Source organism: Mus caroli, unplaced genomic scaffold, assembly GCF_978045245.1.
Source record: "Mus caroli unplaced genomic scaffold, Mus_caroli_1 scaffold_5, whole genome shotgun sequence".
NCBI classification, from domain to species: domain Eukaryota; kingdom Metazoa; phylum Chordata; class Mammalia; order Rodentia; family Muridae; genus Mus; species Mus caroli.
The window spans coordinates 154,632,130-154,646,272 of NW_028227260.1; the positions used below are offsets into that span (position 1 = coordinate 154,632,130).

Consider the following 14,143-nt stretch of genomic DNA (forward strand, 5'->3'; position numbering starts at 1 on the left):
CCCCACCCCCAAAAAGTTACCATCTCTGTTCTTTACCCTCATAGGTAGAAGAAATTATGTCAATAGTAATTCACTTTTCTTGGATAAGTTCTTCCAAGAAACACTCCTTCAGTCATCTCTTGTATACCACCACATGAAATAAGATGTCCAACATTTTACTATGAACACCTTAACAAATGGAAAAATAAAAAAGCATTTAATGTGGGGGAAACCTCACCCTGCAACCTATATCACACCATTAAAATATTGCTACTCATTTTTTATCATGGAACACTCCATTTTTCTGTCTATCTGTCATGGTTAGTTTTTATGTCAACTTGACACAAGCTAGAAGACATCTGAGAGGAGGTACATTAATTAAGAAAATGTTTCCATAAGATTGGCCTATGGACAATCCTGAGGGCATTTTCTTAATTAGTGATTGATGAGGGAGGGCCCAACCAACTTTAGGTAGTTCTATCCTTGGGCTGGTGATCCTGAAAGCAGGCTAAGCAAGCCATGAGGAACAAGTCACTAACTGGCACTCCTCCATGGCCTCTGCTTCAGCTCCTGCCCCTAGGTTACTGCCTTGTCTGAGTTCCTGTCTTAACTTTCTTTGATGGTAAGCTATGATGTAGAAGCTGGACCTAAATGAACCCTTGTTTTACAAGTTGTTTTAGTCATGTTTCACCACAGCAATAGAAATTCTAACTAAGACACCATCTATCCACCCATCAGTTGATCATATTCTTTGAAGTATTTTAAAGTATTTTGTAGATACACACATATTTCCCACTAAAATACTTGAATTTCTATATAAAAATGAGTTTGATATAGTTTTATATGTTTTTTGTTTTCAAGTGCAAAGTACATATAATGATGTTTTTAAATGTTAAATATAAAATTATTGTGACTTGAGGATGTTTGTCCCAGGGTGTAACACTGTTAGGAGGTGTGGCCTTGTTGAGACAAGTGTGGTCTTGTTGGAGGAAGTGTATCACTTTGGGAGTGGGTTTTGAGACCCTTTTCCTAGACGCCTGGAAGTCAGTCTTCTCCTGGCTGCCTTTGGATCAAGATGTAGAACTCTTGACTTGTTCTCCACTACCATGCCTGCCTGCATGCTGTCATGCTTCCTGCTTTGCTGATAATGAACTAAACCTCTGAAACTATAAGCCAGCCCCAATTAAATGTTGTCCTTTATAAGAATTGCCTCTGTCATGCTGTCTCTTCACAGCAATAAAACCCAAACTAAGACACTTACAGAAGTTTGAGAAATGAATATATTTCTGTGGCATGAATCTATATTAATATATGAATATCATTATCTTCAATAGAGGAAGTACTTTTCTATTTTCCCGTTAAACACTGCATATGTACCTCCAAAAGGTATTATACTGTGTCTTTCTTTCCTCCTTTCTTTCTTTCTTTCTTTCTTTCTTTCTTTCTTTCTTTCTTTCTTTCTTTCTTTCTTTCTTTCTTTCTTTCTTTCTTTTCTTTTCTTTCTTTCTTTCTTTTTTTCTTTTTCTTTCTCTCTCTTTCTTTCTTCTCTTTCTTTCTCTCTCTTTCTCTCTTTCTTTCTCTCTCTCTTTCTTTCTTTCTTTCTTTCTTTCTTTCTTTCTGTCTATCTGTCTTTCTTTCTTTCAAAAAAAAACTACAAGTTGTTTCTAGTTTGCTTCTATTATGATTGAAATTGCCATTAAAATTCCCATAAAAGTACTTTTGTGAATATATATATTTTCATTCTTTTTTTTAATTAGGTATTTTCCTCATTTACATTTCCAATGCTATCCCAAAAGGCCCCCATACCCCCCCACTCCCCTACCCACCCACTCCCACTTTTTGGCCCTGGTGTTCCCCTGTACTGGGGCATATAAAGTTTGCAAGTCCAATGGGCCTCTCTTTCCAGTGATGGCTGAATACCTAGGGATGTGTATTAATTACTTTTCTCATTGCTATGACAAAATTCCTAACAAAAGCAATTCAGGAAAGGAAAGGTTTACTCTGGCTCAAAGTTGAAGAGTTATATACTTTGTAGCAGGTTACAACAGACAGTCAGGAATCAGAGAGATATGAATGCTGGTGCTCAGATCACTTTCTCCTTTGTATTCAGTCCAGGACTCTGACCCATAGAATGGTGGCACCAACATTCAAAGAGGGGCCTCCTTATTTAGTTACACCTCTCTGGAAATGCCCTCAGAGACTTGACCAGAGGTTTTTGTCTCTTAGGTGATTCTAGAGTCTATCAAGTTGATAATTAGTGTTAATTATTACACAAGAGAACTAATATGTTACAGAGTCCAGGAATATTTAATTTCAGTAAATACCATGTTTTACCAAACTAGCTATGCCATTTTTATACCTTCATAAAGAATGGATGAAAGTTGCATTTGCTCCAAGTTCTTGCCAGTACTTGGTGCTGTCACTTGTATTAATTTTAGCTACTGTCATAGATACTTTTGTAGGATGGCCTTATGAGCAACTGTTCACAGGAATTGGATAATTCTTTCTCTATGATGCTATCAATAACAAGTAAAATAGTAAGAGAAATCTAATTACCTAAAATAGTAAGCTGTGACAAATTTACTCTTTCCAAGTTTCAATTGCCTTATGTGTAAAAGGAGGCTAATAACAGTTTTCCTTCTCAGATGGTAAAATAAGCCAATGAAATAGTATTTATATAGCTACCAAATATATAGAAACAGAAGTCTCTAGAAATAACACTGGATATCAACACCCTATTGAAGACTGCTTTCTCACTGTCCTTATATGAACATGGCTCCTAAAAGCTTGAGAGAAAGCGCAATTCATTATGCTCATCCATTTGATTCTCTGATAGTAGTCCTGTGAGGTCTACTAAGCTGGTGTTTGTCTCACATATGAGAAAAAAACAATATTGGTTCTGATTATGCTATATACCAAACTCAACAAGTATCATCTGATATCTTGAAGAGAAAAAAAAATTGTTTCTCTTTAAAAGGAAGACTATTGGCAATATCTACTAAAATCTGACAATACACATACCTTACAATCCAAAAATTCTATCATTAAGTTTATACCAAGCAAAATGAATTCATACATTTACCAGGATATATAATAGAATGTTCACGGAAGCACTACTTATAAAATAGTTCCTAAGTGAAAACTACTCAAACGTTCAGTAACAGTACAATGAATAAATTATGGAATTATCATACAGTTAAGTTCCATACAGCACCAGTAATGTATTACTACTACTAAATGATGAATTTCGTAACTGCAATATTAAATGAAAGATGCCAGACACAAAAAGGAGATACCATATGATCCCATTTGTATAAAACATTTTATAAACAATTTTTAGTGACAGAAATCAGGATGATAATTACCCTTGTGTAGGAGAAGAAATGTGACTAGAAAGGGGCTCGAGAAAAATGTTACAGTGTTCTAGCAATAATTGGTATATCTCAGTAGTGACATGAATGTCACCGCAAAATGAAAATTCATCAAGATTTATTTATGTACTTTCCTACATATGTTATACTTCAGCAAAAAGTTAATTTCATTTTTCCAAAATAGAAATACATTATGTTTTCTTTTAGACAAGGCTACAACTATGTAGCCTTGTCTGGCCTCAAACTGAAAGAGTTCCACTTGCTTCTGTCTTTTTAGTGCTATGATTAGAAGTGTACATACCACACCTGGACAGAAAAATATTATCCTAGTAAAAAATTTTCAGTGGTCCCCATAGTAAGCAGATCAAGTCCAAGGTGTTACCATGCCCTCCATGACTATGTATGTGTGTATAAAAATCTTACTTCTGGCTACTTCCTCTATTTCATTTCTTGAATCATAATTCTCCTTGATGGCTCAAAACAAGCCACATGGCCTGCTTGGTAGTCTGTAAATATAATAAAATGCTTTCTATCCCAATGCTTTATATTTGCTATTCTCTCTGGTTAAACTATACTTCCTTCAGTTTGTCATATACTTGATTTCTATTCACAGAGGCACCAGCTCCAGTGTCAATTCTCAAAAAATTCCTTCAGCATTCAAAAACAATATTTAGTTACCCTTAAACACATGTCACTCTATTTTCACACAGCATCTGTAACTCACTGAAATTATCTTATTTATGTATCTATTGCATATATATCTTTGTATCCTCAATAGTATATAAACTTCTGAAAAAAAAAAAAGCTCAGACCATGGCACATCACATATTTATTTTCTAATAAATTCCTTGGCATAGTAGATGCTCATGTAAGTGCTAGTACTGCATGACTAACAGAGTGAATGAAGACCTCTGAGTAAAACTGTCTACTAGGTTATATCTAGTATTTTTCCCCACAAAGAAAAATATTTGTGGAATTATCTCATTCTTTATATTTTAAAGATAGCTTTGTTTATACAACTTACATTATCCTCCTTAGTTTAATGTAATATGTTCAAATCCTCCCCTGATGTTTTCACCGCACTCTGATCAATAAGTACTTATTCCAGGAAACACACTTCAGACAAAAAACCATATCATAAGAACAAAACAAAAGAAAACAAAACAAGTGGGGGGCACTATGGGGGACTTTTGGGATAGCATTGGAAATGTAACTGAGGAAAATATGTAATAAAAATATAAAAAAAAAAAAGAAAAAAAAAAAGAAAACAAAACAAAACCAATCATATCCTGAGATGGGAGAAATCAGCTGGAACTTAACTTTGACTCCATGTCCTCAAAAGACTCCAAAGAAAAACAAAATGTGACCAGCCGATAGTGGAATTTCTTTTCTCTAGTGCTGCATTCCTAAGAGTAATTTGATTCATTGTCATTTCAAGTTTCAAACAGTAAACACAGAGAAAGCATTATCTTAAACAGTTCAATAAGCAGTCAGTATCTATCATGTGTCTGAGATCTTTATTTCTCGTGGTTCTATATAAGGTACAACAACTATGACAGGGCTGTCATCAACACTGTGCCTTATGATGTTGTCCATCGTTGGTATGCAGCACACCGAACCCTAACAACTGAATTGAGAAGGCCTGAGAATGAGCTTTGGGTCAAATTGAAGCCTGGAAAGGTAGGTCCAAAACTCTACAAAGATACATCAAGTAAGCTTGCCATACAAAATTGGTGAAGATTGAAACTTGTTTAATATGTGTCACCATGTTACAAAGGGAAAAGTTTTCTTATTGTTTAGTCCTGCCAGTCATTCACTGATGATTGGAAGCAGGCAACACTTTATCTCCAGACACACTTATTTTAATGATGAAGGATTTAAGTAAGATCCTTCCAGTTTAAAAACCCTTTCCATTTTTAAATCTTGATATTTCCTCTAACTACAGAATAGCTTCAACTTTTTAAGAAAGTATAAACTGAGGATTATAGATAAAGAAACCAATTTTATGATTTACTTTTAAAAAAGATAGTTGCTTAAAAAATTGGAATTCCTTGGGTATACAAGAGCTTATAAAAACTATTTCCTTTTTAATTGCTATTTAGCCTTCTACAAGGTTAGATATATCTTATTTTTCCCTTTACTCTAGTTATCTTCAAAAGAAAAATATTTTATCAGATGTAACTCATAGAACAGTCTAAAGCTTTATCTTTCAGTGATCTCTTCTGATTTAGATTCCCTAAGATTTGTCCTCATTCTGATTGTTACTCTCTTTTTTCATACATTCACAGGTACTAATTATAGACAACTGGCGAGTACTTCATGGCAGGGAATCATTCACTGGCTACCGTCAACTCTGTGGCTGCTATTTAACTAGAGATGATGTATTGAATACTGCTCGTCTCCTGGGTCTTCATGCATAAAATCGAAAGTGCTAGGATTATGAATACACTTGGCATCCTCCTACCAGAATTTTATATCAACAGAATAATATTGTGTTAAAATTTGGTTAATGTTGTCTATTTTCCCATTCTACAAAACAAAGCTTTTCCTTACTTTTCTAGGAGAAGCCTGTTAAAGAAAGAGGGCTTCTGAGTAGTCTAATATCAGCCATCTAGTAGGGTAGATTTCTCCCCAAGTTATAACATGAGTCTAATCTTTTCCTAATCTTAAGTACAGTAATTACAATTACTGTACTTAAGAAATATAATCTCAGCTGGGCAGTGGTGGTGCACGCCTTTAATCCTAGCACTTGGGAGGCAGAGGCAGACAGATTTCTGAGTTCAAGGCCAGCCTGGTCTACAAAGTGAGTTCCAGGACAGCCAGGGCTACACAGAGAAACCTTGTTTCGAAAAACCAAATGTGTGTGTGTGTGTGTGTGTGTGTGTGTGTGTGTGTGTGTGTAATCTCCATATTAAAAGGAAACCAATAGTATTACATAATTTGTCTTCAGCTTATCAGAATACAAGACATTCTAGAAATAACAAAATACTGATCTGATAAAGCAACATTTGTAAAAAGTTTTTAGCTTTTATAATTCATTTGAATAAGAATATATGCTTACTTATATTTTGAATATATCCTATAATATCTTCTAGCACCTTCCAGTTTCAGAGGTTGATGGGATATTGTTTTCCTTTTTGATGACTGAATTCCATTGTGCCACAATTCAAGATTGATTCCACATTTTAGCTACTATGGATAATATATCAAAAAACATGGACATGCAGATAATCTGTGATACACAGGCTTAATGTATCACATATGTATAGTACGGTAGTTTTTTTTTTAACATTCTTGAAAGCTGTGTTCTGCTTTCCATAATGAATATACTAATTTACATTCCCAGCAATAAAGAAATAAGCCTTCTTTTCAGTGTACATCCTCACTAACTTTTATACTTTTTGGTGTTGATTATTACAATTATAGCTGGATCAAAATGATATCTCGCTATAGTCTGATTTGGGTTCTTCCTGAGGACTAGTGATATTTTGTAACTTTTCAGATAGCTCTTGGCAACTTTATGTGTTCCTTTGAGAAATGTTGTCTTAGGGTTTCATTTTTGTGAGGAGACAACATGACCAAGGCAACTCTTATAAAGGAAAACATTTCATTGGAGCTGTCTTACAGTTCCAGAGGTTCAGTTTATTATCATCATGGCAAGAAGCATGGCAGCATCCAGGCAGACATGGTGTAGGATGTGGGATTGTGAAAGGCACCTTTTTTCTGATTAACTAGGTTTACACCCCAGAGACCCAGCAGGTGTTCCTACAAGGAACAGAAGGCCTTTGCCATGCTCCCACACACTAGGCTCCTGACAGGAGGCCTCAGCTCTCCGTAATTCTGTGGCCATCAGTCACATAGGGCAACACCCCTAGCCCCTGGTATTCTGTCTGGACTCCACCCCCACAGTTACCTGGCAACAGCCAGGTATGCTCCTCCCCACAATTACCTAGCAACAGCCAGGTGGGCCTGTCCCACTATAAAAGGGGCTTCTTGTCTCCTACCTTTCTTACTCTGTCTCTCTCTTTTGCCCTCTTTCTCCCCCTCTCTCCAAGTGGCCATGGCTGGCCTCTACTTCTCTACTCTTTCCCTCTCTCTGCCTTTCTCTGACTCTACTTCCATCTTAGCTCTCTGCCATGATAATAAATGCCTTAAAACCATGGACTGTCCCCTTCTCATCTGGACCTCCTGTAGGGAACAATGGAGCAGGTCATCCTCTAAAGAGCCCTTCCACATAAGGCCTCTCTGCATTCTTAGCCATGGTCTCCACCAAGCCTAGCCAAGCTGCCTGCCCAAGCAAGCCTAGGAAGGACACTCTCATCCCAGCGAGAACCAGCTGGAGCTTTCTTCCTGCCCTTTTCCCTTCGCCCCGGGCCAAAGCCAGTTCCAAAGGCCCTTACTCCATTCTCAGCACTTCCACTACATCAAGTGTCTACATCTACAGTATTCAAGAGCTACCTGCAGTCCCAGGCTAGCTGGCTACCAGCAGTTCTCCAGGGACCTCAGACTGTGCTTCCTCACCCCTGGAGTGGGATCCTGTGACTGTGGTGCCCAGCGGCAGTAACAGCTGCGATGTGGGGTGCCCGTAGTCAAACTTTCCGCATCCCGCCTTGCCCAGCAGCCCAGGCCCGGGACCACACATGGGACACCATTTTAACCCACAGTAGGAGGAGCTGAGAGTTCTACATCTTGATCCACAGGCAGCAAGGAAGAGACTAGATGTTTCACACTGACTTTAGCTTGAGCATTTTAGACCTAAGAACCCTGAGTCCAGTGACAAACTTCCTCTAACTAGTCCACACCTCCTCCAATAAGGCCACACCTCCTAAGAACAATGCTACCTATGGCCAACCATTCAAAGACATGAACCTGTGGATACCAAACCTATTCAAACCACCACAAATATCAATCTAGAAATCTTGACAGCTTTTAGTCAGTTGCTTATATATTACCTATGGAATTTTGAAGACCCCCATATATTTAACACAACGTCACGTTTTCAAATATAGAGTCAACATTTTCTCTCATTCTGTAGTTTTCTTTTATTCTGCTGATACTCCTGTATATTTTGCAATGTGAGCCCCTTACGATCCTTAAAAGTTACCAAAGACACCAAAGAGTATAGGTAAAATATACTAACTGTATTAGACACAAGAGAGAAAAAGAAAGAAAGAAAGAAAGAAAGAAAGAAAGAAAGAAAGAAAGAAAGAAAAGAGAAGAGAAGAGAAGAGAAGAGAAGAGAAGAGAAGAGAAGAGAAGAAAAGAAAAGAAAAGAAAAGAAAAGAAAAGAAAAGAAAAGAAAAGAAAAGAAAAGAAAAGAAAAGAGAAAAGAAAAGAAAAGAAAGTTGAAAAGCTAAAGACAAAACACCAATCAATTACTTTTCAGATACATGCCATTATATTATGGCATGCCATCTTTGGCTACTGTGTACTGGTGCAATCATGGGGATAAAAAACACAAATATCACCTTAGTGTTATTACAAAAATAAATTTTAATCTCACAAACCCATTAAAAAGATGCCCAGGAATCTCACCAAGTGTATCTTTAGACAGTACTTTGACAATGACAGGGCTAGAATCTTGGTTCTTGGTTCTTCAACTATGTCAGCACATTAAAGGACTGAGCTGAAACCCCTCAGCTTTGTCTTAAAATATCAGAAGAATAAAGGAGAATTTCCAGTCTCCTACAGGACATCTCCAGACACTGTTGGTAGCTCAAGCTCAATAATAAGATAGAAATAGAATTCATATATAATGTTCTTTCATCCTGGAAGAGTTGTCTCCATCTAAATCATTTCTCAAGAAATTAAGAGTCATGACAACTCTCTTGAAATACAGTCACCATCAGTTTGGTATTTATGAGAGAAATAATTGCAGGCAAACTGTAAAGACTTCTGAGGTTCCATGTAATTCTCTCACAGGCACACACACAAACATACACACACACACACATACCACACTGAGAGCCAAAGGGTTACTGGGTTCTACTGTTCAGGGAACTAACTCATCATGATAGATGATGTGCCTACAGAATACTTGATATTACTAGGAAAACCTGTATTTGGGCAGTTAGATAGCATTTACAAATATTAACTCTATTCCTTCATTTCTGTTGATCTTTTCATATTCCCCCTGTTAAAGTATTGTTTAATTGCACATTAATTGCAAAACTTTGACAGATAGAATTTAATGCTTTGTTTGCTTTATGCCTTCTGTGGTGGGGGCATAGGCATATGATAATTCTTTTAAATATTTTATTCTTTGATCATTTCATAAATGTATATAATGTGTTTTGATCATATTTACCTCCTAACTGTTATCCTTGCTTATCTCCCTCCCACTTCAGCCAAACCCATTCTTGCCAACAAGTCTTCCTCCTACTCTCAGGTCTTCATTGTGACCCAGCAGGTTAGAAGAGGGAGTATTTGGCATTATAACTAACACTAAATATATTTGGGAAAACCATATGGAAACCTCCTCCTATAGAAGCTTCCTAAAACAAATCAAACCCAGTAACCTTTGAACTCTCAGTGGTGTGTACTACAGCAAAACAGTACCTCTGGACACAACAAGGCCATTGTACACAGAACTCATGGTGGTTGTCACTGTGATCAAGCCAGCTAAAAGTCCCAGGATGGATGAGGGAAGGACTCATGAAGTCCCACCCATACCAAAGGAGCTGTTAGCAATTGTTAACTGTTGTGGGAGGGAGAGACAGTTTTCTTTAGGAATATAGTCCCTGAAAGGCTACCCATGCCCCAGTAGATGGTACAATGCCCATACACTTACAGATAATAGTGAGTAGACTCGGTGGGTTTAAAACAGAGTACAAGATGATGTGAGTGGAAAATGTTGGGCAAGAGTAATTGGAAGAGAAAGAATGGGAGGTGGATGACTAAAACATATGTGTTGATGCACTATATATGTTTGGGCCAGGGAGTGGCACTATTAGGAAGTGTAGCCTAGTTGGAATAAGTGTGTCACTTTGGGCATGAGTTTTGATACCCTAGTCCTAGGCTGGCTGGAAGTCAGTATTCTGATAGAAGCCTTCAGATGAAGATGTAGGACTCTTAGCTCCTCCTGCACAATGCCTGCTGCCTGGTTGCTACCATCTTCTTACCTGGGTGATAAAGGACTGAACCTTTGAACCCGTAAGTCAGCCTCAATTAAATGTTGTCCTTATACCTCCTCCAAAATTGACCATAAAATTGGTCACAACACAGGCCTCCACAGATACAAAAATATTGAAATTATCACATGCATCCTATCAGATCACCACAGACTAAGGCTGATCTTCAATAACAACATAAATAATAGAAAGTCAACACTCACATGGAAACTGAACAACAGTCAATGATTCCTTGATCAAGGATGAAATAAAGAAAGTAAAGGCTGTATAGAGTTTAATGAAAATGAAGCTACAACATAACCAAACATATGGGACATAACGATGGCAGTCCTAAGAGGAAAACTCATAGCCCTGAGTGCCTCAAAAAAGAAGCTAGAGAGAGCATACACTAGCAAACTGACAGCACACCTAGAAGCTCTAGAAGTAAAGGAAGCCAATTCACCCAAGAGAAGTAGACAGTAGGAAATAATCAAAGTCAGGGCTGAAATCAACCAAGTGGAAACAAAAAAGTACTATTCCAAGAATCAACCAAACCAGGAGCTGGTTCTTTGAGAAAATCAACAAGATAAATAAACCTTTAGCCAGACTAAAGAGACAGCACATGGACAGCATCCTAATTAACAAAATCAAAAATGAAAAAGGAGACATAACAACAGAACCTGAGGAAATCCAAAACATCATCAGATCCTACTACTAAAGACTATACTCAACAAAACTAGAAAACCTAGATGAAATGGACAACTTCCTGGAAAGATACCAGGTACCAAAGTTAAATCAGGATCAGATTAATGATTGAAACAGTCCCATCTCCCCTAAAGAAATAGAAGCAGTCATTAATGGTCTCCCAACCATAAAAAGTCCAGATGGGTTTCGTGCAGAGTTCTATCAGACATTCAAAGAAGACCTAATTCTAACTCTCCTCAAATTATTCCACAAAAGAGAAACGGAAGATACACTACCCAATTCATTCTATGACGCCACAATTACCTTGATATCTAAACCACACAAAGATCCAACAAAGAAAGAGAACTTCAGACCAATTTCCCTTATGTATATCGATGCAAAAATAGTCAATAAAATCCTTGCAAACCGAATCCAAGAAAACGTCAAAACTATCATCGATAATGACCAAGTAGGCTTCATCCCAGGGATGCAGGGATGGTTTAATATACTGAAATTCATCAACATAAACCACTATATAAACAAACTCAAAGACAAAAACCACATGATCATCTCGTTAGATGCGGAGAAAGCATTTGACAAAATCCAACACCCATTCATGATAAAAGTCTTGGAAAGATCAGGAATTCAAGGCCCATACCTAAACATGATAAAAGCAATCTACAGCAAACCAGTAGCCAACATCAATGTAAATGGTGAGAAGCTGGAAGCAATCCCACTAAAATCAGGGACTAGACAAGGCTGCCCACTTTCTCCCTACCTATTCAATATAGTACTTGAAGTCCTAGTCAGAGCAAATCGACAACAAAAGGAGATCAAGGGGATACAAATTGGAAAGGACAAAGTCAAAATATCACTATTTGCAGACGATATGATACTATATATTTGTGACCCTAAAAGCTCCACCAGAGAACTCCTAAACCTGATAAACAACTTCAGTGAAGTAGCTGTATTTAAAATTAACTCAAACAAGTCAATGGCCTTTCTGTACACAAAGGATAAACAGGCTGAGAAAGAAATTGGGGAAACATTTTGAAAAAAAAAAAAAAAGAAATTGGGGAAACAACACCCTTCACAATAGTCACAAATAATATAAAATACCTTGGTGTGACTCTAACTAAGGAAGTGAAAGATTTGCATGACAAGAACTTCAAGTCTCTGAATAAAGAAATTAAAGAAGATCTCAGAAGATGGAAAGTTCTCCCATGCATCATGGATTGGCAGGATTAATATAGTAAAAATGGCTATTTTGCCAAAAGCAATCTACAGATTCAATGCAATCCCCATCAACATTCCACCTCAATTCTTCAACGAATTAGAAAGGGCAATTTGCAAATTCTTCTGCAATAACAAAAAACCTAGGATCGCCAAAACTCTTCTCAATGATAAAAGAACCTATGGTGGAATCAACATGCCTGACCTAAAGCTGTATTACATTGCAATCATGATAAAAACAAAAAAAGCTGAATGGTACTAGTATAGCAACTGACAAGTAGACCAATGGAATAGAATTGAAGACCCAGAAATGAACTCACACACCTATGGTCACTTGATCTTTGACAAGGGTGCTAAAATCATCCAGTGGAAAAAAAAAATACAGCATTTTCAACAAATGGTGCTGGCACAACTGGTGGTTATCATGTAGAAGAATGTGAATTAATTCATTCCTATCTCCTTGTACTAAGGTCACATCTAAGTGGATCAAGGAACTCCACATAAAACCAGAGACACTGAAACTTATAGAGGTGAAAGTGGGGGAAAGCCTCGAAGATATGGGCACAGGGGGAAATTTCCTGAATAGAACAGCAATGGCTTGTGCTGTAAGGCTGAGAATCGACAAATGGGACCTCATAAAATTGCAAAGCTTCTGTAAGGCAAAAGACACTGTAAATAAGACAAAAAGTCTACCAACAGATTGGGAAAGAAACTTTACCTATCCTAAATCAGATAGGGGACTAATATCCAATATATATATAGGATATTAGTCCTATATATATATATATATAGAGAGAGAGAGAGAGAGAGAGAGAGCGAGAGAGAGAGAGAGAGAGAGAGAGAGAGAGAGAACTCAAGAAGGTGGACTCCAGAAAAATCAAATAACCCCATTAAAAAATGGGGCTTAGAGCTAAACAAAGAATTCTCACCTGAGGAATACCAAATGGCTGAGAAGCACCTGAAAAAATGTTCAGCATCCTTAATCATCAGAGAATTGCAAATCAAAACAACCCCAAGATTCCACCTCACACCACTCAGAATGGCTAAGATCAAAAATTCAGGTGACAGCAGATGCTGGTGAGATTGTTGCAATCCCATAGTTGGTGGGATTGCAAGCTTGTACAACCACTCTGGAAATCAGTCTGGTGGTTCCTCAGAAAATTGGACATAGTACTACAGGAGGATCCTGCAATACCTCTCCTGGGCATATATCCAGAAGATGTTCCAACTGGTAGGAAGGACACATGCTTCACTATGTTCATAGCAGCCTTATTTATAATAGCCAGAAGCTGGAAAGAACCCAGATGTCCCTCAACAGAGGAATGGATACAGAAAATGTGGTACATTTACACAATGGAGTACTACTCAGCTGTAAAAACCAATGAATTTATGAAATTCTTAGGCAAATGGATGGGCTGAGTGAGGTAACCCAATCACAAAAGAACTCACATGATATGTACTCACTGATAAGTGGATATTAGCCCAGAAACTTAGAATACCCAAGATACAAGATACCATTTACAAAACACATGGTACTCAAGAAGAACGAAGACCAAAGTGTGGACACTTTTCCCCTTCTTAGACAGCCATCTTTGGGAAGAGAGGCCCCAGGGTCTTGCAAACTTTATATGCCCCAGTACAGGTGAATGCCATGGCCAAGAATTGGGTGGGTAGGGGAGCAGGGCATGGGGAGGGTATAGGGGACTTTCGGGATAGCACTTGAAATGTAAATGAAGAAAATATCTAATAAAAATTGAAAATAAATAT

At 37.5% G+C, this 14,143-nt stretch overlaps 1 protein-coding gene across 1 annotated transcript in view; it reads left to right on the top strand.

Moving 5' to 3' along the window:
* Tmlhe (trimethyllysine hydroxylase, epsilon) overlaps positions 1 to 7,510 on the top strand; it is a 113,982-nt gene extending 106,472 nt beyond the window's left edge. The window contains exons 7-8 of the mRNA XM_021154170.2: positions 4,892 to 5,030; positions 5,639 to 7,510. Of these exons, the coding sequence (XP_021009829.1) occupies positions 4,892 to 5,030; positions 5,639 to 5,770 (271 nt within the window). The 3' untranslated portion in view covers positions 5,771 to 7,510. The remainder of the gene's footprint in view (positions 1 to 4,891; positions 5,031 to 5,638) is intronic.
* Positions 7,511 to 14,143: the final 6,633 nt, after the last annotated feature.